Raw genomic sequence first — 25,567 nt, 5'->3', positions numbered from 1 at the left:
GACAGGGTCACTGTCGAGAACTCCTGGCGTCGATGGCCGGTTCACAGTTTGCATTTGGTTGCCTCGTATTGTGCAACGTTGGAGACACATCAGACATTGGGGAATGGGAGGTGGTGAACGATTTGGCATTTGCGATTGACCAGTGAATTCCCTCAGCGAGGGAAAGAGTGAAATAAACGGCATAAAAAGTGGATCCAGATGGCTGTGAGAGAGAGACGCTCGGACATGCAAAGACTCTAGCATGTGGTGTGCTCCGAGAGATGGAGCCAATCTGGTAAAACTTGGTCATGCACCCTTATTGAATATAATCCTTTTTCTGTTCTCTTAATCGTTGCTGGAACCCTTCTTTCTCCCGGCACATGGCACGGCACCATCCATGGATCCTTCGTGGCCACACGGACCCCTGACTTCACAACAGCCCTTAAGAACTTCTCGCCAAAATGCACCACCCGAAAAACTGCTGACCCAGGCCAAATTCGAGAAGTGCAAAGGTAAGCTTGCCAAAGCTGCAACAATGATCACGTGTGTCAGGCCGCTTGAGCCCCACCAGCTAGGCGCACGTCGGCACCTCATGCAGCAAATATTTGTGCAACACTCCCCATTACCCACATCTCAACTACAATTGAGTCTGGCAAATATTTGAGTGAGTTTGGGTTACACGTTTTCCCTGTTAGTATGTCTTTTTTTTCTTCCAAAACATATGAATGACGTTCTACTGTACTATATACCAGCGTTACCGAGCCTGCATGTCATGGAAAAAGGTTTGTGCATATCAACCACTGGACTCCCCCCCCCCCCCACATCACAATGCACACTCCATCCAAAACTCTGGTGAGCACCTATTGCTTTCTCGTTTTTCCAGTTTGGAGAATTTGTGTGTATTGAAAAAAAAAATCGATTTTTTCCATTTCTCCCGTTTTTCTATTTCTACTTTAGAAGAAAAACAATCTTACTATAGGATATGATTCAACACTTGAAGCCTGTAGTTTTGAAATATTCATATTCAATTTAGAAAATTTTGAGTTTCACTACTTAAGCATTCCTATTGAAAATGGTGGTTCACTGGTGTATTGAAATAACTGAATGGACAAGCTATTGGCATTAAGTGTGCATTCTATTCACATGAACATAAGAGGAATACTGCTACATCTCTGAACCCATTTCCTGATTTGCACATCAATAACTACAAAGAACCTATCAGCACCCACTATACGCCACTACCAGTCAGATATCACTGGTCTTTGATCATCTGAAGGTGCACCCACACACTCTGACACCAGAAAAGCTGTATTGTTCAAGTGATGCAGGATATGTTCGTGCAAAATTTTAAGAAATTCAAGTTGAACAACCACCGGCACTTTGCTGTCACTGGCCACCCACAAGCTATGCATGATGATACTTTTAATGCTTGTGGCGAGATCAAGGTGACATGCATGACTGTCACAAGTGTACTAAATCCACTACGAAATCACTCTTTCTGCTCTCAGTATGCCAAAATGTTTGCTAGAATTTTCATCACACATAATGAATGCACTTGCATATTTTGCACTAATCTTCCAGCGAAAGAAAAAGGTACATCAGAATGCAAGCAAATATGGTACATTCAGAGGCACCTTCAAAAGTAATCCCTCAGGTACAGCACACTACTAGTAACATGAACTCAGTTATACGGAGTTTCCCATTGTGTTGTAAGATATCTTTCCTGCTCGTCCAGACTCCATAACTTAGATGATCAACCTCCTTGCTTTCACCATTGCTGAAAGCAAGACATATTTGAGAAGCTTGAACAAAGCAAGAAAAGGAGGGCAACAGATTCAGTGGCACAAGTTGGTACACTGCTGCCTTACGAGAGCCATAACCAAAGTACTGCACATGATCACCTGGCGCTGGGCCAGCTGACACAATCTGTCTAGGGCGAGGTGATTGCATAACCCAATGCCAACGTCCGTGGTACACTGGTATTACTGGTCCTGGGTTCGGGTCCCGGACCAGGACGAATTTTTCTTAAACTATAAGGCTTTTCTTTCGAGGAACCCGTATGGGTTTCCTTTGTAGCAATTGCTATGAACGGGTGGATGTCTGATTTTCCCTTTATTCACTGGTATTAAGAGGTGCCCTGAACTACCCCTGTGGCTTGGTGAAAAGACATAGTCCGCAGATAGCATCCACTGCTGTGAACATCTTGGCCAAATTTTGCAGTTGTGCACAGCACACGGATCTCGCAAGTAGAGCGCAAAGTCACCTTTCTATCAAATGCTCTCTTTTCAACAGAAGCCTGCTCCTTACTCCTTTCTCGACGCTCTATTTCATAATACAGCAGATTTCCATATGCACCTGCTACAGTCGAACCCCGCTACAACGAACGTCGCTTCAACGAAATTTTCGCTTCAACGAAATATTTCCAATTCCCCGTCAGCTCGCTATACAAAGTAATGGAACAAATTTCTCATCACAACGAACCATTTTTGGGGCGCGTTTCCGCTTCAACGAAATTTTTGCTATGCGAAGCTCGATTTAAAAATATATCTTACAATAAAACAAGCATATCGCCGCCCATCTATGTACTTCCATAGGCCCACGCTGCTTTGTTTCGCTAAACATTCGCTGGACCAAACTAATCCACTCACTGAAACGCACATGATCACCGCCATAGCTTGGTGTTGATGACTATCGGGCTGGCTGCCTTGCGACAAGGCGCGGGGGCAAGCTCCCGTTTTCTTCCAATCCAATTCAGAGCCGCAACCAATCCGTTGCCAAAGGACGCAGCAGCCTGGCAACAGCAGCGCGTTTGCCCTAGTTTTTTTCACTCGTGCTTGTGCTGCTAGTGCGCTGTAATGAATGCGAGCATGGCGACTTCATCTAGAAAGCGGAAGTTCCTCTCGCTTGAAGAGAAGGCACGGATTATCAGCGCGGCATCCAGTGGCAGGAAAAAGGGAGATGTTGCAGCGGACTTCGGCATCTCACAGAGCACGCTGTCAACGATCTTGAAGTCGAAAGACGCGATAGCGCAAGCTCTTTCTTCGGGGACATCCGCGAAGCGGAAAAAGCTGACGCAAGCGGCTCATGAGGACCTTGAGAAGGCTCTGTACACGTGGTTCCTCGACGTGCGCGCAAAGAAGATGCCGGTCAGCGGAAACATGTTGCAGCAAAAGGCACTTGGCTATGCCTGTATGCTGGGCATCAATGATTTCAAAGCCAGCTCAGGGTGGCTGACCCGTTTTAAGGCCAGGCATGAAATCGTCGCTAAAGTGCTGTGTGGGGAGTCGGCCTCATCAGACGCCGACGCTGCATCTGCTTGGGCATCAGCTACTGTGCCGGAATTAATGGAGAAATATGCCACATCAGACATATACAATGCCGATGAAACGGGACTTTTCTTCGAGCTCCTCCCCTCCAAGACGCTTCACATGAAGGGCCAGCCATGCAGCGGAGGGAAGCATAGCAAAAAGCGTGTGACTGTGCTCCTGTGCTGCAACATGGACGGGTCTGACAAGCGCTGCCCACTGGTGATAGGCAAAAGTGCGAAGCCGCGGTGCTTCAAAGGTGGCAAGAGCCTGCCCGTCAAATATGTTGCCAATAAGAAGTCTTGGATGACACGGGCCGTTTTCAAAGAGTGGCTAACCGCTTTCGACCGTGACATGACGGCAAAGAAACGTAAGGTTTGTTTGCTCATCGACAATTGCTCAGCGCATAACGTTGAAGACGTTCAGCTTCAAAGCGTGGAAGTAAGATTCTTCCCGCCGAATTGCACGGCTTTAATCCAGCCGCTGGATCAAGGTATCATCAATAGCGTTAAAAGCGCTTATCGACAGCGACTGATTCAGCGGCTGGTGTTAAACATCGACACCGGTCGGGCAATCGAAGTGGATTTGTACATGGCTGTACAGATGGTCTCAGCAGCGTGGACGGCAACCAGTCGCAGTATCATCTACAACTGTTTTGTGCACGCCGGCTTTCACTCCGATGCTCAACTGGCAGCGAACTCCACGTCGGACGAGGAAGGCTGCAGTACAATTGCTCCACCCTCCACAGAGGCCAATGCGGCATGGGCAGCCCTTCAGGACTCCGGAGATGTGCCGGCCGATGTTCACATCGGCGACTACATCGCTGTTGACAGTGAAGTGCTAGCTCACGAGGAGCTGAGTGACGAAGCTATAATTGAGGGCGTTCGCCACAACGACGCATCATCGGATGATGACAGCGACGCGGAGGACTTAGCGCCACCACCTGCAATAAAAGTGATGGATGCTTTTGATGTGATCCGCAGATTTTTCGGTGCTCACGATGACGACGTCGCGATGCAACTGTTCACCGAGTGCGAAAGCCGCGCCACTGCACTCGTGGCAAAAAAAAAGAAGCAGAAGAAGCTGACCGACTTCTTTGGAAATAAATGATGTTTTGGGACTATGTGGTCCAACCTGACAGTGTTTTTGGCCTGTTTTCGCCTCAACGAAATTTCGCTTTAACGAAATTTTTCGCGCGCCCCGTCAGTTTCGTTGTAGCGAGGTTCAACTGTATTGGCCAATAGCTGACATCAATCAGAAAGGGCGTTCGGATCGGTGCACTTCTTCCTACTGTTACTGCGTGTATTTATTGAAGCAGTTTAATAAACAGGCTGAAATAAGCGAAAATCTGCTTTTGAGAAAAAATTGAAGCATGCAAAGAGCAAAAAAGAAAGAAATTGTAGAACCTCACACCATTACCAAAGCAGGAAATAAATGTGTTAGCCCAGCCTCACAAAACTTGTGGTAAATTTTCTAGATAAGCCCATCAACCTTTTTGGTTATTGTTGGTGTTTTTCGATACGTTGTAAAAGCTGGCTGATCGAATGTTTGGTTGGATTTTCATAGACTCCCTGTAAAAAAAAAGTTTGCTTATTAAGAACCGCTTCGCATGTACTCTATGGCTAAGACACACTTTCACAGTGGCCGCCAACACTGTCGATTCTGGCAGGGCATCCGCGGAACACCAAAGGAAAAGGGAAAAGGAAACATGCAGCCTGGCACAGCAGTGCAAAGTGAATCCGCTCTGTGACACGAGGGAGTGAGAGAAGTGATAAAGAAAAATGAAAGAAATCTCTTGTGCATCGCAACAGTCGAGCAGAAATAGTGATATTTTCATTTTCATATGTCGCCAGCATGATCTTTACCCATGTTGCCATCACCTCCTAAAAACCGAAGCTAGTGAAGCCTAGTTGAAGTAGTAGTACTCTCCGGCCATGGCTAAACTGCAAGAAAAGCCATGCCAAACCACAAGCCGTAAAGGCTGCATTTGTGATTTGCGCTATTTGTTGTGCGAGTTTTGTTCACTCTTATTGACCGTACATGGCCGGCTGATCCCGCTGATAATGCGGGCGGAGCATCGTTCTGACCATTGACAAAGCATGAATATGAATAACATAAAAAGCATCGCTAAGGAATTGTGACCCCAGCCTATCCTGGCCAGAGGCAAGCATATGTGCACGTTGCAAGAGTGAAAACTTGAGCCGTATTCTTAGACAGTCACTTTCAAAGATACATCACTTTCGCCTGACTATCCCTGGACACATCAATGGGTAGCAGCGCTTCCTCCCTGTGATAAGATAGTGTGCTTGGCACTGTGTCAAGAACGCTGTCGCTCGTAGACGCCAATGTGTCTTGTGCTAGTCGTGCAAAATTGAAGGTAGCCTTCTGAGAATACAACACATCTTATCTTTATTTCCACATGTGGAACAGTGTCACTTATTTTCTGACAAGTTCAGTATTTGAGATGATTATTTAGTCTAGCGGTCTCTATGGAGTCCGTGACATGTTGCTGCTTTATTATTATTTTTTTAAAATGGGGCGTGGGGGGCACTTTTGATAAAATGAACAAGTTTTTATGGTCCCTTCAAGTTCTTCTTAAGGGAATCCAGTGTATGTTCAGAAATTTGCAAGAAAAAAAGAAAAGTTTACATGAGCCTACTATATTTGCTTAGCACATGTTCCAAAGCAAACTGCACCAGGAGGTTGGTATACTTTTCTTTTTATAACGAAAAGTAACAATAGGCTTTTCAACACTTACCTTGACTAAGCTGTCAGTGAGATCAGTGTTTGCTAAGGAAAGGGACTCGAGGTTTGTATTCTTCTTGAGACCTTCGAAGAGCTTCTTGAAGTCATCTCTTCGGATGTTCTGAAGCAGAAGAAAAAAATGGAATTCTATACTTCCACTCTCACTCAAGAAAGCTGTAGGAAATTGATTATTAAGGGTGCTCACACACATAACATGTACATCGAGCATGCGCGCAACTTACAGGCGTGGGAATGCCTAAAGTAATTTTGTAGCAATTTTTGGAGCAGATAAAATTTCATTCTGGAGCAGATTGGAGCAGACAAATTCTGATCTCGGAGCATATATTTTATTGTTGTAGCATTCTAGAGCGTGCAACTTAATTTGTCCCTTTTTTCCCCTTTCATTTAGACCATTAACATAACTAAGTGGGATAATAGACACAACACCTTTCATTGTACAGCATTAAAGAAGTGTTGAAGAGCAGCCTAAATGCATTTTTCATACTAATTTATCTATTAAGTACTGGTGAAGTGACTGGAGTTGTTTTCCTACAGGAGTTATGAAGAAGCTAGGGTTAATTAACACAACGAAACCAAGATTACTCAAATGAAGATTCTGAACATGGCTGACTTCACTTTGCCACTCACTAGACTCACTTCACTAGAAGCACCTAATCAAATGGAGTAATTGGGTGTGTGGAGGTAGCTGAGGAGAGAGAGGAAGCCACTCCTCAGCCACTTCCACACGCCCAATCTGCCGCTACAGGTGTAAGCCCCTTAAATGAGCTAAATGGAGTGACATCCCTCCTCTCTTGCCCTCACATTTTCCAAGTCCCCTCACCACATGTGCCTTGCCTTGCCTCTCGCACTCTTAGTTTGCACTTTTTGACCGCAGTGATCGCACTGCATATCAATGTGATAGATGCGATATCACAATTCGCAATCATCGTAGTCGTGGCCTGTGCACCGAGATCAAAAGCTACTGTCATGGTGCTGGCATCAGTCAAAATAAAGAACCAAGAAAACAAAAGGCACAGCCAGCAGCGCAAGGATGCTCGTGCACTTTTCCATGAAAACAACAGAAGCACAACCATATGACTCCGATCCTCACCAACAGGGCAGCCCAAAATAAGTCCGAGACCTCGTCACCTGCCCTCGCTCGCCGGCTCAGGCAGCAAGATAAAGGATGTCCCAACCTTTAGATTTAGTCGGGAGGCTTAATTGGGGGTAAAGTGACTGGATCCTGGACTTAAGTTTCAGTGACTTTAATTGGGTGCGGCCTGTTCACGTCCACTGGCAGCCAGTTACATTTACATGTCCTTTGGGACCAATGAAACAATGCAGTGCAACGTGCCAGTGACCATTTGCTGATACCTGCCAAATCCAAAGCTGCCAAAGCTGTTCTGGCACCATGTGGGGCAATTTCGGCCATTTTTGGCTTTTGGGACAATTTCGTGCAGCAATTTGCTTGAGTATCGAAATGAAGCAATTGGCACAGAATTCCCACCCCTGACGTTACCTATGGCACAATCTGCTCATAACTGAGAATGCAACACAAAGACAGCCAGTGTAGTTATGTCAGAAGATTCTCAGTGACATAGCTCGAACGCAACCTTGAAGTTTTTGAGAATTTTCAACCAGTGCTGATATAACCTAACCAAGTTTAGTGTTCATTCAATCAAAATGGCCTGGTGGGGCAAAACAGTATGTGGAAAGCTGTGAAATTGTCCTACCATAAGAAATATAGCTAGTGCCATGGGTTACAACAGTACATGTTCGCAATGCAATTTTTTGAGATCGCGCAAAAAAAAAAAAGGGAATTACCTTTAGTTCCTCAAAGAGTAAAACCTTGTTAATTTGACCCTTGTTAATTTGAAAAATCGGATAATTTGGACTTGTCCACTGGTCCCGGCAGGCAGATGCATTATTTAATGCAATCAGATTCTCATTAATTCATACGTACTTGGCCGCACATCGGTTCATTCAGAAACTCTCGCAGCTCGGCAAGCACGGAACGCAGCAAATGTGCGACGCCAAATAGCAACGACGATCCTATCGTCGAGCCAAGACATGCGCATCGCCATAGTCACCAGCAGAAATCGTATGTGAACAACAGCAAAGCTGGAACGCTTCGTGCCTATTTGTGCCTTTATAGCCTTCTTGCGTTTACCGCCACACATAACACCGGGTTGACCGCACGCTTCCGAAACTACACGAGTGCCATCCATGATCACATCCTAGTGGCCGCGGTTTCGTCCGCAGCGGTTGCAGCAAACAGTAGTTCCGTTTTGACTCAGCGTAATGGCCGCGCGTGCAATGTCACAAACACAGCAGAAGCCGTTGAGGTTGAAGAGCGCCAGTTATATCGCAGCGGATGGACAATCTGTTGGCGACCAGCTCAACGGCTTAAAATAATTGCGTTGTGTGCGTGGTAGTAAAATGTGTGTTTGGGATGAAGTGTGCTGCAACCGTACTGCAAAAGAAGTCGTGAGGCCTTCACTTCTGCAAGCACTAATCAGTAGCGGGATGACGAGAACTGCAGCTTCCACAATGCTTTTGTGCAAAATAGAAACAGGATTCGCTTATTCATTCGATAAATAGAAGCATGTTGACATAGAAGGCATTTATTGTTTTCTTGATACCCTCGATAACTGGTTATTCAGTCAATTCGGTCATTTCTTTCGGTCCCGTGAAATCCGAATTAACGAGGTTTTACACAGATCTCTATGGAGCAGTTGGCAACAACACAACCAACTAAAAAATAATTGAGTGAGTTTTAAAAACTGGAGGAAAGAAATTATTTGGCTGCTGTATACTTGTTATCCGTACTCCAAACTTTAAAAAAAAATTATCACGCCATACCTTGATGTTGTTCCAGTTGAGTGTTTTCAAGGACGGATCATTGGCAGCCACTTTCTCGGCAGTTTGGTGGGTGTTGGTGTCGTTGTCTGGCTCCATTGGCATGGGCTTGGGCATGGACGCCTTCACCAGGGCTGCGTACATTTACCAACAAAGAAACCTTACAAAACAAGGCGCCGCTGAACCACACAATAGAAAGCATATTCGATTACCGTATTTACTCGAATCTAGGCCGACCCCGATTCTAAGCCGACCCCCTAAAGTCTGAAGCCAACAACAACAAAAAAAATATATTACCTCGAATGTAGCCCGAACAAAAAAAAGCGAGGACAGCATTCACAAAATGCGAACAGCATTTATTGAATCTGAACATGCAGAGCTCATTCAACGCCGTCGTCGCTGCTAGACTCGTCGCCTTGTTCCTTGTCACTGTCACCTTCAAACAGTGCACTATCTTCGGTACCGTCAAGCGCATTAGCTATGCTGCACTTTTTAAAGGCGCGCACGATCAAAGTACCTGGCACTGTAGTGGCATCTCCTGCTTGGTGCCATTGCAATAACACCACGCCGCACACCGATACGGCAGACACGACACAGGTCAAAATGGCGACCTCACTTGTGTACGGTTGGCTACTGGCACGGCTAGTAGCGGCTGCGATATTAAATTTTCTAGATGGCGCTAGCTATGCACCATATTTAGCAGCTTCAATGAAAAACTTGCCTGTTTTTCAAAATCCTCGAATCTAAGCCGACCCTATAGTTTGGAATATGATTATTTGAAAAAACTATCGGCCTAGATTCGAATAAATACAGTACTTAAATTTTAGAGTTGAATATGAATGCTTACAGTTAAACCTCGATATAACAAAGTAAAATCGCCACCTTACTTTGCTATGTGGAAATTTCGTTATATTAAAATTTGACCTTTTATGCCCAGCATCAGGCTTTTTCTCAGATATTATAAAACAAACACCAGTTTCATTTTGGCCAAGTGAAAATGAAAACAATGACATGAATAATGGCAAATGGTATGGTCCTGGTATGGTCCACACATTGTTATTTGACAAAAGGAATGTGAAAAGGAACACGGCGGGACAGAAATGTGGGAATGTGCTGGTTCATCAGTGACACTGAAAGCGTTAAGTACAGTCGCCAGCAGAATTTTCTAACACAGAAGGGGCCACAATATCTTCAGAAATATTGGTCAAATAAAAAAAATTCTTACAAATCTATGAAACAGCACAGAGCCATGCTACCACCTGCCGCATTCTACTGCAGGGCACTGTATGATACTGTATGAATTTTGCTCAAAGAATTAAACATAAATAATGGGGCTCTACATGTCAAAATAATGATCTGATTATGAGGCACAGTGCGGTGAGGGAGAATTCCCAACGTGGGAGCGGCCCGCAGCGCGCCGATTCGCATACCTCAGGACCTTTATTAAAGTTTTGCATCCATCCATCCATCCATCCACCTAGAATTCGTTCACAAATGTGCACCTAACTATCAGCACACGACCACTTTTTGTATTTCGCCCCCATCGCAATGCCGCCACCACGGTCTGGATCGAACCCGCAACCGTCCAGCACAGCAGGGCAACGCCATTGGGCCTTTGGTGTAGCCACTGGGCTACTGCAGTGAGTTGTTCAGTGAATAACCTTATAGAATTTGAACAATTGAGAACGAAAATGATGGTCGCCAGAGAATGAACAGTTACTTCTACAGTTTGGAGCACAACTCATATGACTGAAGAAAAACAATAACTGGGAGCTTTAGACAATACAGTAGACTACCGTTAATTCGATCCCGACCGAAGGTCCTGGCCAGTGCCCATGCATTTCTATGGGCCCAAACTTGCATTATCTCAATCCTTAAATTGGCCTTCGCCAGATAATTCAAACTTTGCCAGTCGGCATGTACGCGTGCGCTTGACCCCTATGGTGACCCCGATAGCAACACTTTCGTCGCAGCATCTGTTTCGGCGGAGCTTAGGAGACAGTGAATGCATTGAACACACATCGCTACCCATTGAAAATGCCTATTTTCGGCCTGCCCTAGGTAGCTTTTAAAGCAATAACTGCAGCACACAATGCCTGGTTATGGTATTAACCCATAGCATATAAGTACACAGGGTTTTTGCATTTCACCCCTATCGAAATGTGGCTGCAGTGGCTGGAATTTGACCTTGCGCTTAGCAGCCCAACACCATAGCCACTAAGCTATTCACGGTGGGTAGCATGTTATGTCCAGTCTTCATAAAACCCTCTGATCTACTCAGGTCCATCACCCACAGAACAGTGCCAAAAGGCGACGATGCAAAAGCTACTCACAATCAAACCCTGTGCCCGGCCTCTGTCTTCGATTGGTCACAGAATTGTGGTACTGGTCCTGACTGAGCATGCTGTGCAGACCAAGTATAGCTGTACCGGGAAGAAAGACACAAGAAGAAAAGTTGTATTACTACATGAACAATGACAAAGTTCACAAAGCAACAAGAGAACAAGAGATAGGCCATTCTCAATCTTATACCAATGTTTGGACAACAGGACTTAAGCCAGATCACTCATGGCTGTCACAGTTTTTAGTAGGGGTGCGCAAATACTTGAATATTCGATTTAGAATCAAATTATGAACATTTGAATAATTTGATTTGCAAATCAAGTATCTAATATTCAATTTCCCAAATATTCAATTTTTCGAATATCAGTATCTTTGTTGAATGATCCAGGTGTGGTCGGTGCCTTGACATGTGCAATGTTTCCATGGCAGGCGATCTTTATCGGTACAAAGTTCGACCAGGTCAACCGAACCGATCGAAACAATTAACGCTACGCGAACAGAGGGAGCAACAAAAGCAGCACATGTGGAAAGCACGGAAGCCTGCGTGAAGATCAGGCCGATTAGTCACCGGAAGGCATGCTAATCACATCTAATATGCGAATTCAAAGTGCACGCACGCAGATTCACGCAGTTCAGAGCTTTCTACTCACATGTGAGTACACAGACGACTTTAACGCGTACTTATGGTAGTTGCTGGATCATCGAACGTGTACCCGAACGCCGCTTCGATGCCCGTCAATCTAACACATACGCGTGATCTCGTGTCCGAACACTGATGAGTCACCCATAGGAACATATTTGCGGCAAGCTTTCCACGAAGGTTTCCAGCCAGTTATAACATCGACCACAGCAAATTGTCGTCAGGCCCTAGCCCATGAAGCCATAGCTGCGTTGTCAGGTGTAGGCAACTAAAGTTACAGTTACTATGTCAATGTAGATCTATTCACAATGGTCGCACAACCCTCAAAGCCGACAAGCTGCCTCGCCAACGAAACAAGTGCACGAGATGACTATTGCATGTTCGTAGCTACCATCTTTGCAAAATACGGTACAGTGGCCCCTCATTCTGAACATCATTTGCAGGCGCACAATATTCTCTTTTCATCGCTTCGACCCATCGCTTTTCATCGCATCGAGCGACCCGTCTCAAGACATGGCTGGCTCAAAAGTATCTTTTGAGAGCGCACTGACCCCCAGCTTCAGGCGCATGTGCACAGACGACAGACGGATCCTGACAAAAAAAAAGGGGGAGCTGGGAGGGGTGCATGCCGCACAAACTTGAAGTGGGCCTCCCGATTTGAGAACTCTTTACCATCAGCACTGACCGCAGTTGACGCCTGCGACACCGATGAATCACCGGAGCAGTGCTGATGGCGTGATGTGCATTCCCCATTTTAGTCTGTCGCCCAGATTGGCCTTAACAACCTGACAATAACCCACAGAAACAACCTGCCATAAAAATGGAAAAGTCCTCCTGCTTCCTGGAAGAAAACCTGAAAGCAAAAACTGTTTAAGCAATAGAAGATTGTCCTTAAGCACAGTGTGGTCCACTCCTATATAACTGAAATCCCCTGTGGTTTTTAGGACAACTTCATTTCTTCAATTTCAGAGGGGAAAAAAAAAGCACTTCATTTTATTCGACATACATTCATTGATAAAATATATTTTCTTCACCTTCTTATACGAATTGAGCTGTTATCAGTGCTGGCATACTAATTTGTTGTTCCCTTCAAAAAGAGTACAGCATACTACAGTAGAACCTTGTTGATACGAGCTCGTTACGTACAATTTCCCGGCAACAACTTTCACAATCAAGAACACACACCCACAAAAAAAAAAAAAGCCCAATACAGTTACGCTTATTTTTGACTGGTTCATACATTCTCGGAAACCACATATTTTGGCAGCAATGTTCAGTAGAGTGCCAAATTGCAATCCGCCTCTTTCATGGCGCGACGGCGCATGGTGCCCTGCCCTAGCGGACTAGTCACGAAACGTTTTGGAAGGGTCGCGCACGTGGCCACACACCAGGAAGTCCCCGGAAAAATTAAAAAAGCGCTCGGACGCGCGCTGCTGCAAGCACTCGTTTCGTGTACCGCATTGAAATTCTACTGGTAGCTCGACGTCAGTATGGTGCCGAAAATGTGCGTAGCGCAAGACCGCAACTCCACTTTAAAAGAGAAAGCTGCAGGGTATCGTCCGAGTTGTCCGGACTGCACCGCGAGCCTGGTAGTTGCCGCCTTTCATAAACAGCTCACTAATTTAACGAAAAACCTGTGCGTTACACTTGGGCAACACTTAAGTACATCATATTGCTGACATCTTTTTGCAGTGTCGATCCTCACTTGCTGGTTGTGGCAGTGCATTCCTGACTGTACGTAATCGTAGGGCACGGCAACACTCGGTCGATAGGAGACCGCCAAGACGCTCACTCCAATGATTGACCGACTATTGTGCGTCACTGAAACCTTTTTATCATACCAGGTCAACAACGACGCAACCAACGAGCGCAAGTTGTACTGCGGCAGGCTTTTATGTCGAAGGCTACGGCAAAATCAGTGTGCCGACTATCGTTCGACCAAACCCCGTGCGATCGACCGTCGAACCAACAACACAATAGCGACAGCGTCTTCGCTTGTATATATAATTAATCGTGCTCAAAATGAGTCACACACGCCTACCAAGTTGAAATACACAAGCTTCAACCCTCTCAAGCCGTGCCCCTGAAATCTGAGCCAATGTCGATACTGTTCAGCGAAGGTTAACTTGGCACCGTCGAGTTCGTACACTCGCTACCGGCGGACCTGAACTGAAATGTATGCAATTAGGTCGAACAAAACTGCTTTTATAGTTCAATTCTGGCCTTAGCGATTTGAAATCAGCTACACTACACTTCGCACGGCGCGTACACAATAAGCGGTAAGCGGCGACACAGCGCTGTGCCAACGTCTGTACGTCACCGTACCTGTAGGCTGTCGGTCGCATTCACTACGTATATGGGTGGGCCTGTACGTGTTGCTTTGCAGACACATTTCTCAATTTCAGAGATGCACTGTTTGCCTCTGCGTCAAGCGGCAAACAAGAGACGGTGTATTCAGTATACAGCAACATAAACAACCGCCTCGCTCATTTATACCAACGCCGTGTGAGCGATGGCATCCGCTTGTTTTCGTGAGAGAACAACATGGCCTACAAATGAGTGCCGTCACTGCTGCATCTGTGTCTTAAGCGAGCACAGTTTTCTCTAAAAATGCTCTGTCACACTAAATCTGTAAGTATGATGGAGTTAAAGAAAAGCGAGAATGAGTTAACAGCCCGTAATATATGTATCTGGATCACAGTTGCCATTGTTTAAGTGGTTCGGCTGCTCAGTTCACTCGTCTCAGGGTGTAACAACATGGCACATGTGCACAGATATGCATGTTTTGCTACATTTTGACACTATTTCATATCAGCGACGGACCTTTTCTACAATATTTGACGATAACAACGACTTGCGGCTGTAGACATCCATGTAATCCAACGCAGAAGGCTGCCCTCGAAGACTTTTTGAACATGCGAAACGTCTAAATAATGTGTAAAAAGAATACAAAAAGTGATGTCCAAGTGCAGAACTCAGTGACAAATTCCAAGGCAGCCGTGCCGCCAAACGGAACTCAGCCTGCCTTTATCGGCCGCACTGTTTGTAGAACAGCGCACTCAGGCCTGCACTCCAAGTAGTGATTGAGTGCTACATAGCTTCAGGAACGACATGCTGTGCCGAATAAGCCATCAATAATGATTCGCAATCCACGAAACGCACAACTGACGCACTCAATGTGGGCGCAGGCACACAAATCAACCGGCGAAAGCCCCGGAACCCTTCCAAAACGTTTTTAGCAGCATGCGGCAGAGGGCAGCACAAGAAAATGAAAGAGGCAGATTGTACAATACGTTTTCGACCCGCTCGATCTCATGTAGACAAGGAAAGGTGCGAAGTGTGTACGATCGAAAACAGCAGCCGCACCGCTGCGGAATTTTCCCCACAATAGTCAGCCGCCCGTCTCCCATGAAAACGCTTATGCGCACCAAAAAAAAGAAGCCACTGGCTCATGCTGAATTCTAGGAGTGCAAACGCACGCTTGCTGAAGCCATTAAAAAGGGCAACCTGTGTCTCAGTGCCACTCGAGCGCCACCAGCTTGGCTTGCGTCGGCGTCTCATGCTGCAATGGTTCACCTTCATTTCGCATTATGCAGATGTCAAGTAGCTGAGTCTTCAGATCTTCAGTAACTTCTGATTGCAAGTTTTCTCGGTTAATACGTTTTTCCTCGTGTCATTTTTTTCCCTGATATGTATAAACAAGGTTCTACTGTATACATCTCAAATCATAGGTACGTAAGTTACTGATAGCTAGCAAGATTCTTCTTGATGTAATGTGAGTAGCCTCGTAAACACGTGCAGTACCATGTTTCTTGCACAAAATTTGTAAGCATAAAGTTTTGCATTATTCCTGATACTCAATATGATATTCTGCTTTTTTTATTGATTTGATATTTGATTTGAAATCTACCATTCGGTATTTGCACACTCCTAGTTTTTAGCCTTGTTCCCCTCCGGTCGGGGCATTATACTGGTTGTTTCTACGAGGACTTTAAATAATATTTAAGCATAGCAGTTCTGAAGTAAAAGGACAATTCCTTCGGAGATATGCCGTCAGTGGTGGCAACCATGGGGTCACGGACGATACACTGGTAATTAGTCACTAACAAAAATCAATTAACTTTTCGACTTAGTTTCAGTGGGCTCATCGTAATTGGGAAAGCTCTCCATAAAAGTCTTATCAACTTTTGGATCTAGAAAAATGCAATTACCTGTGGAACTGCAGCACGACAAATTTCGGCTATGTGAGCGCAAAGTCGCAGGCGATGATCTGCTTACGTCACCCAGCAGCCATAAACCAGTCTGCTGCAATAGATTCGCCCAGTTTGAAGCTTTCTGCCTACATGTCAGCTTAAACACACCGACAAGCTTGGCATGTGTGCTCGCAGTAGCTGCTAGCTGGTGGCCCACAGACCCGAACACTGGTTTAATGGCCATCAGTTTAACTCGTACGCATGATCTCGGGATCGATCACTGATGACCCGCATGTAGGAACGTAGCAGCAGCAACAAGCTGAGCATTCGACAAGAGACAAAACACATTGAGGTGAATTTCCACCAAACCACCTCACAAATTGCCAGCAACCGTGGCTCCGCTGTTATGTGCACACCTGCGGAAACACACTGACCTGCCAGGTCCACCAGCTCCGACTCATTTGCTGTGTTGAGCGCCTTCTCGTAGTCTTCACCGATGTCCAGCTCAACTTCTACATCGTCATCTTGTTTGGGCTTTGGCTGGACACGGGGAACAAAGACCTTTCCTAGAAGGTCCGACCAACAGAGAAAGAAAGGAGCGAAGCAACTTTAAAATGCTGTCACACGTTTATAAGGATTAATTAGAGGACCCTCAATATCAATATCTCTAAATAAACAATGTTCATGATCATGATATTAAGGGGACACAAGCAAGAAATATTAAAGAAACACCGACACATATTCTTAAAGGTGTAGGGATCCTACTACATGATTTTGTCACATAAAATTATCACATTTAGCAAGTGTAATGGTTAGGAAATGCATATTTTAATTTCACGCTGAACTTAGTCTCAAAACTCTTGCTTGCTGCATCATCGACTATTATCATTAAGCCATGACGTAGAGCATAATTTGCTGACGTATAGTATTGACCCTTTTCGCAGAGCAGTTTGTTCAAGAGAAACGAGATGGTGCTTTAGGTGGAACGCCGCACGTCGCCTCAGCGACAGTGCACGCCTACGGAACCATTACTGCTTCCACCTTGCTTCTGTGCGATCAACTGTCAGAAATGCAGCTGAGTTTTCGCTAATGCAATGTGCTCCCATCATGCCAGATTGAATCATGTGGATTGAAGACGTGTGCAGTAGTTGGCTGCAAAAATAGTGACTGGCATATTAAGGAATGGAATGAATCTGTGTAGCCAAGTTCGCGAACCATTGCTGCAACTGTCCGTACATGTTACCGGCACTTCGAGATGTACGGCTTTCTTCGAGGATACAGAAATTTCCTCATCTGCCAGCAATGTATTGCTACACCTTCAAAGAAAGTGCTTCAGCCCCAGAACGTCGGCAAGAGTGAGTACCGCTCATTGAACGGTGACAAATGGAGTAGCGCCACTTTCTGTCATAATACGTTTCGGGCACAGTATCTTGTTGAAGGAAAAAACCAGTCACAAAAGACAAAATACCGTATGAGAGGTTCACACCACGACTGTTTTTTTTTAATCAACCGAGTTTTATTAGAAACGGCGTAGTCCTGGCAAGGCCAGCAGAGCATGCGCAACAACAGCATCACTAATCACAGAGAATGAAAAGGCAAATTATCACATCTATCATGATCAACCTAAATAAGTAAACCAGTCGTTGTGGTTGGAACTTTTCTTTTGTGACTGGTTTTTTCCTTCAACTATGTACCAACTGGCCTGCCTGGCTTTCAACCCTTCTGCACAGTATCCACACACATCTACCCCAACTGGCATGGAATCTTGTGCCTACTCTACCGCCAACGTGTCAATAAGTGAATGGGCACACACTTGAATATATGCGCACCATACACGCACAGTAAATGACAGACAACACCAACAGCGCACAAAGTTGAATGCTTTATGATGGTCTACAAAAGTAAACGAGTTACCAGCGATAATACACCTTTGCTACAAGGTATTACAATCTACAAAATGGCTACTTCAAATCTTGCGTGCAGCAAGAACAAATCTATCGGAGTCTGCACACCTGCGCGCGATTAGGCAGAAATAATCAGATAGTGGACCACACCAAGGAAACTTACAGAGTCAGAAATGTGACAAACCGCTGCTTCAAAATATCTTCCAAACAAAGAACGAAGAGCAAACCAGATTTTTCCTTATCCAATTCATGAGCAGAAAGTTTGGGCAGGTTGGAATACATATTTAGCCTCGCTTTTAGAACAAGCACCATATACGCTGCTCGCACCGTTTGGACATAGCTTAATCAGCTTCCAAAGCGCTTTTGCATGTTCTCTGAAGCTGTGGCCAAAGCTTCATGTCATCCACCCAGTCATCGTCCACAATATCTCCCGAAACAGGTTTGCAAGCCGCACAGCCATCATACACACCAACTGTAAACGTGGAGGCAATGGAGGCAGTTGAGGCAAACAATGGACGTGTCACCACATGATCAAACATGCATTGCCCCAAAAATGGTCAATAAGGCTAGGTATTACGACATTGCTCATAAAAAATTAACAAAAGTGCTGCATAGATTTTGTCTAAATGCCATGCAGCAGCCGTAACAATTCCAGAAGCGGACAGAGCCATTGCATCATGTCATGAATCGTTAGCTGTAAGAAGGGATGCACAGAGGCACAGTTCGACTTTTCAAAGGAATTGTACTGCTATCATAAGAGCACCAAGATGTACAGCCAACCACAAAATTTTACGGAACACGAGATCTGAGAAAAGGCTGAATATCTGCGCAGCCTAGTATTCACATTTACAGCCTCTACCAATATATATGAACAACACTGTGACGTTCAGTTTTACTGACTGTTGTTACAGGCTGCTCAGAAATTGAATATCCCGACCCCCCCCCCCCCCCCCCCCGCGAGATGCAGTGGCCCATAAACTTTTGTGGTTGACTGTACTAGTTAGCCTGGATTTTCCCAACATGGCATAATGATGAGACAGGTTTCAAGTCAAGTCACCTCATTTTTCCAGGAAAGAAAAAGTCAAGAAAAAGAGACTGGTTACAAGCTGCTTCCCATAGCATGACAGGTCCAAATGACAGGTCCAAAATTCTTATACGGCCCTCCAGATAATTCCATCAGTTTCGTTGGTCCCGCCAAGGTTGAATTAACGGAAGTCATCCGTACTAACAAGCAACCACACAAAATATAAACTACCCTGTATTGTAATACATAGCAAGTTGACACATTATTTATTTATTTATTTATGCAATGTTGTTTGGAAATAAGTGCCCACATCAACCCACTCTCAGTACGCTGAGTTGACCAATGCACAAAGTTTATACACTGGTGGCATCCATAGTACAACTGCATGTGTAAGTCGCTTCTTGGCTTATCACAACTTAAACGTCAACAGTGGCATGAACTGAACGCTAACTCTGGTGCCAAATTTTATTCAATTTAAAAGCCAAGATAAGGGCTGTGACTTCATTTACAGATAATAAATTTATTGTCATGACTTGTACTTCAGATACTCTTTTGTTCTTCTATTTGCGATGTGCGAGTTGGGAGAAGGCTGACCTACATTTGAAGTCAGCCTTTACACAGCAACATATATACCAGCAGAAGAAACTATGCAGGGATATTTTTAGACTTTTGTGGAAAAAAGTTGTCAGAAATGAGGAATTTCTGTGCCTAGAAAATTACATTTGCAGCCTGGCAGGGAATGTCACTTTTTCAGAGGAGAGTTTTGAGAACTCCCATTTCAAGTGTCTTAAACACGACGACTGAAGTGTTCAAGTGCCCCACCTCGCTTTGATCCCGCCTGGAATGGCTTAGCTTCGGGCCAGTCTTCCTGCTCCCGTGCAAACTTTTCGAGGAACTGCAGCAGGTGGCGCCGGTTCAGGGGACCCGTCGGCTTCTTCTTGGTTTGTGTCCGACATCGTTCCGATGGTGGTATTAGAGAGTCCTGCAGTAGGCGGGGGGGAAAAGAAAACCCAAGTCTCAGGACGCATGGCAGAGTGGGGAAAAAAAAACATTTTTCAGCTTTCAGCACAGACAAGGAAACAAGTCACAAAGCCCAAAATATACTGTTCAATCCGGTGCGAAGGACTGCTGTAGTACCCACAAGCCTTCCACTTAATCTTGTTTCTTTTGCCGAGAGTGAGAAACACTCTTTAATGGATGCTGGAGATATCTGCATGGCCGTACATCCAACACACTACCCCAGACGATGGGGTAACATGAAATGGTGCATCCACACAACAAAGCAACGAACACAAGCACAAACAGTGAAATATAACTAAAGTGTCTGGTCATGGTCAGTGCCTCAGAGAAAGGCTAATAAGAGTGTCTTTGTTGTGCACAAATCCCTACAAGCGCTACTTGAAGTTTGAGTGCCAGGTTTCAGCACTGAAATGAAGTTATGAAGAAATGTACAATAACTGTACCCCTTATTATTGTTTTTTGTGCAAGCAAGGTTGTTTTACTCAGTGGCCAGCCGAAATGCCACAAACGGTCTTACTTGCATGAGAGTATTTAGGTATTGCTTTTTCACAGCACTTTTAGCAAGAATGCTATATGAGGGGACATGGAAGCAAAAGATAAGTTCAGGTTTATATTTTTCTAGAATACCAAGGCCACTCTTTTTGTGAGAGGAGGTGCATTAAAGGGACACTAAAGATCACCAGAAACTCAAATTAAAGTTGTAGAGCAATGTTCTAGAACGTCTAAGGCGTCAATATAATCGCGAACAGAGCTTTAGTAACCGAGAAATTGAGGTAAATGTATGACACGATTTGAGACCCCCCAGCGACACACTGGTACTAGCCCGATGACGAAAGCACTCCTCATAATTTGTGTTACTAATACTCAACTACTCGTCTTAAAAATATCATTTCATTCGATTATAAGACGGAAAAAAATGCTACTTGTCTACGTCTATTCGATTCTAAGAAAAAATAACATTTTGACGTTACCCTTAAGTAATATGGGTGGTCGAAAGGTTTCGTTTTCGCTCGACTCTGCGCCGCGCACACTTTGGAGTTTCAGTAGTTTCGTTATCGCGTCATGCTGCGAGGGTTCTGCTGGCTCGCGAAACTTTCATTTGGAACAAGCAGCGAAAATGCCACGTCCATGTGATGTCGTGGGAAGCCCTCGTTGCTTTCCTGCTCCGGAGAGCCGGTGTCGAGGCCGCCGTCGTAGTACGCAACGACACCGGCAGCACGAGCCCTCAGCAGCAGGTCGCGCTTGTCAGTGCTCAAATCGCTGAAGTTGAGCCCACCATCGCGAGCCAATCTGTCGTCAGGGTCCATTGCGACGAGCGTCAAAGTTTGCGTCATAGAATGAAGTACCAGCTTATGGTCGCGCATTTCTCCTTCCGCTAGCCACCTTACTCCCGCTTTCGCTCTGCTGTCGGCTCTGTCTTGGCTCTGTTTCTGACCGCGCGCTTGCGTTTTGTGCAGAAAAGCCGTAGCGCCGTCTGCGAACGCCGTTCTACTCGCCGATGGCGCAACGTCACTATGAGACCATGATGTCAGTACTCCTCGATCGGAGGGTGGGCGATTTGAACTGCGCTAGAGGTACGCGGACGCTTCAGAACGCATTTTCTCTTAAAATAAGTCTCTCCTTGGCACGAAACAACCATTTCGAGGATTCTGGGATGGTATTTCAACAGTCCACGTTGACTTAATAGTAACCTTTAGTGTCCCTTTAAGCCAGGAAAGGTGCAAAAACAAAAGAATGCTAGCATTACTGCTTTGAAGTTGCCAAGGCAGGTCCTGCATTGGACATAGACTAAAATTCAGCAAGTTTCAATAACTTTAACAGACAGAACTCAATTTCACATGAATGAAGAGTGTTTAAAAAGTGTGCTCCATTTCATAAAAAAAATATGAAAGGACCTTAGACAGAAAAGCAAGAATTTATGGAAAACATGATAAAAAGAAGGTTTGACTGTCCAGCTTATCAGAATTAAGTGCAGAGTTTGTCTCAAGTGAGTTCAGTTTATTTCCTATGCAAGATACAGTGGCGCTTCTCAAAGTCATTTTGGAGCAATTTTTGGGACAAGTAAAACTGCATTTTGGAGCAGCTTGGAGCAGACTAAATTTCATTTTGGAGCACTTTGGAGTAGATAAAATTTCGTTTTGAAGCAATTCGGAGCAGGTCAACCTGAATTTTGGTGAAATATGGAACATCGCCGTGGACTTCAAAACAACGATGAAACAGAATAAACCAACACGAAGCGCTCAGTAGAAGCGCGATTTGCAGCAATAGCCTACTAGAATATGGATGTGTGTGTCGAGAGGTGGCCCGGTGCATGCTTTCCTATCAAGCCGTGAACATCGGTGGCACTATAATATAACTACATATTCCCACATCGACATTCATGATGATAGCAGAAAATGCTCCCAAACTATGCCGTTCAATCGGTGTAGTAAAATGATTTTTGGATCACGATATGTCACCGCAGACCCAGAGAGCCACGATCAAATCTGGGCTGGTATAACGTAAAGAAAGCTATTGCAGGAGCATAGGATAGGGATAACTTTAATAAAGTGCTGGCAAACGACTGTTTAACGCGTCGTGATGCTGGCCAAGCATTGCTTTTATTGCGATAGCAACTATACGGACATTCCAGGTGCATTTCTGCTGTTGGCATCGCCATGATGCTCCATATAAAGTCCAGGGGCGATAACATCGTTGCCGTGCACCATATGCTATGCAGTATGTGCAAGTCAAAGCGTAAGAGGGTGAGCTGGCAATGGAGGCTCGCACGGGCAAGAAAGCAAAGCGGGGAGGATTCACACAGTCTTCAGTCGTGCGGAAGGCAATGGGGGAAGGGAGCAGTCTACTACGGCGGCTGCTGGGTATGGCGCGGCCGTGTGAGCCATATATTAAAGCGATCTGCAATGGGGACAGAGTGCGAGTGCTGATAGCTTCGTGTATGCTGTGTTTTTCTGCTTAGATCATGTTGAAGCGAAAGGCAGCACAAAAATCAATTCGCTTGCTACTGCTGCAGCGTTTCTTCACTCCACTGTTTTGACAGAGAGTTTTCGCGGTCATCGAGTGAGATGTGTTCATATCTGCTTGTGTCCACATGATCCCACGCTTGTTAATTTAGTTAGTAAGCGAATCTTTACAGGCTTATACGGCCAATAAATCTACTATCTTTACTTTGTATCGCTGTCTACTAATGTGCTACTGCAATTGATGCTTCGCCTTTCGGGCTAAACAGACTTTTCATGCCAAATCCGCTGTTAGGTCAAAATGACTCAGGCCTCGCCCACATGAGCATAAAAACAGATTGGAATAGTTTTACGTTATACCAGCCCTGGGGACAGAGATGCCCACCTGCTGAATGCACTGCAGCAGGTGCTTCCCTAATATCTAATTCGCTTGCAGCGCCATCCACCTACTTTTTACTGTTTTGTGCCTCACCTGTAAGAAGCGCCGCGCTGCTCATCCTACTCACCCATATTCCAGTACACTCTAAATACAGCCGCCTAATTGGCCACATGCACACCAGCCACTTGCTAGAAGCACTGAAAAGTCCAGTGTTACAAGTGTGAAAATTCTGTGCAGGAGGCGCCGTCACACGGCGAGTGGCATGTGAATGGCTGCACTCTTTTTCGGAGAATGAACCCACTTGCTGTTCGCGGCCATTGCCGGAGTACACATGCCGAAGCCGTTCTGGTGCAGTGTGGCTCAATTTCCACCAATTTTCTGTGTTTGGCGCAGGAACTCTTGGTCGTATCAGACTGGCTTGCCTCTTAACTAGCATGAGGGTCTGGTGGTAAGCGCTATTAGTCGCACAATTACTTTATCAATAAAAACCCCTACATGTTCTACTGCAAGGTGTCTATGGTTAGGATCCGAGATTTTATGGCATCTGCGTGGAAAAGCTCTCCCCTAAAAAGTGAAAGAGCCAACAACAAAAGCAAACGCATATTGCTGCTTGCATTGGAGCCTAGTTTAACAGCCACCTGTGCCTAAAATGGCACTCTGTGACAGCAGTGTTTCTGTGAATGTATGACACAGTGCGTGACGTTATGTACGCCTGATAAGGTGGCCAAGGAGAATTCTTGGTACTATTTTGCTCCACCATTGCTAGGGGAAGGCCACGCGTGATCCGTATGCCTGAAGAGCAGCGTCTCTACGAGGAGTGACAGTGACAGCAGCGGCGGGAGAGATACCATCGACGTCATTCCAACCCTGTGGCATGAGAAGATAAGCGTGTCCGCGATGTGGTACGCAAGTGACGAGCAAGAGCCGATGACGCATATCGCGACGCCGAGAATGTCACAATGAGGCGTTGATACCACGAGGGCACAGTGCCGGGATTCGACAGTGCCTACGCAAGGTTCCAAAGAGACTTTCTCATTCGCAACTTCAGATCAAGCTGCCGAGTATGTGATCGCCTATGGTTTAATAATGACCTCGCGGAAATCAACGGCATACAGTCGGAAGAGCGATGGCAGAAGGTGGTGGATGTGCTGACTCGGTGCTTTCCCGGCAAGGACGTTGGGGACTTTCAAGTCTGCGGCACGTGTCAGGAGGCGCTGATAAAGGGTAACCTGCCTCGGTTCAGTACAACGCATGTACAGAGGCTCTGCTAAAGGGTACGTTTTTTGTGTGTGTGTTTATCACACACACACAAAAAAGTTAGCCTAATATACAAATATACAAATGCAAGCTAGTTTCAGTGATATACATCAGTAGAGCTCAATGGTAAGGCCTATGGGTCCTTTTAAGTATTACAATGTCATACACTGTCTCTGTACAATCAATAAAGCTTTCCTTCTGAGCACAATTCCACAGAAAAGGCGGTGTTTTACCAACTGTCTCACTGAAGCAAGTTGTAATTTTTTACTGAGACATGACACATTGTCATGCTTGAGTGAGGAACATTCAATCTCAGCTAATCTAGTGCTGGATGTACAAAGAATCAAACAGGCCAATATATTTATTTTGAAAATTTGCAGGCCACACGTTGAGGCACACCCCTCTTTCTCGTCTACAAAGGAGCTCCCAATACCTTGTTGCAAAAGAGGAGGACGGCTTGCAAGAGATTGTTAGAATTTTCTGGGCATCACTGGTCATTTTTTGCTAGCTCATTGCAAGAAAGTCAGAATAATTAATGCTGCTGTGTTGATCTAGAATGCATTCTTGCAAACGAAGGCAGCGCGAGGGTAACAGTGCAGCCCTGCGGAAAGAGTATCTGAGGCAGAGCAGCTATGAAAAAAATTGGCAGTGGCTTAGCTCGGCTATGCCAGGATATATGTAGCGAAAGCTAAGGTATAGCATGGTTAGCCTTGGTTAATCTTGATTGCAAGTCCAGGTTAGTCTGGTTGTCTAGCTATGTTGCGGCATTTAGCCAGTCGTTCGACGCGCTGTTCGTCTGTTTCCTGGGCGATTCGTTTCCTCTTCATCTAATTCCGATGTCGATTCCAGGCCTCCTCCTGCTTATCAGAATTGTCGCCGTCCATACTGCCGCCTCAACTGTGGCTGCGGTGCACGCGAGCTCTCCTTTTAAATCCTCCGACATGTTATCAGGCATGCGA

General features: G+C 45.4%; 1 protein-coding gene across 4 annotated transcripts in view; it reads right to left on the bottom strand.

Moving 5' to 3' along the window:
- LOC142583093 (tropomodulin-like) overlaps positions 1–25,567 on the bottom strand; it is a 154,722-nt gene that overhangs the window by 12,984 nt on the left and 116,171 nt on the right. For all 4 annotated transcript variants that reach the window (XM_075693391.1, XM_075693390.1, XM_075693392.1 and 1 more), the window contains 5 exons: positions 19,815–19,974; positions 16,499–16,630; positions 11,222–11,311; positions 8,892–9,022; positions 6,043–6,150 (listed from right to left, as the gene is read on the bottom strand). In XM_075693391.1, the coding sequence (XP_075549506.1) occupies positions 6,043–6,150; positions 8,892–9,022; positions 11,222–11,311; positions 16,499–16,630; positions 19,815–19,974 (621 nt within the window). The remainder of the gene's footprint in view (positions 1–6,042; positions 6,151–8,891; positions 9,023–11,221; positions 11,312–16,498; positions 16,631–19,814; positions 19,975–25,567) is intronic.

Source organism: Dermacentor variabilis, chromosome 5 (assembly GCF_050947875.1).
Source record: "Dermacentor variabilis isolate Ectoservices chromosome 5, ASM5094787v1, whole genome shotgun sequence".
Lineage (NCBI taxonomy): Eukaryota > Metazoa > Arthropoda > Arachnida > Ixodida > Ixodidae > Dermacentor > Dermacentor variabilis.
This window is presented reverse-complemented; position numbering and strand designations above follow the sequence as displayed.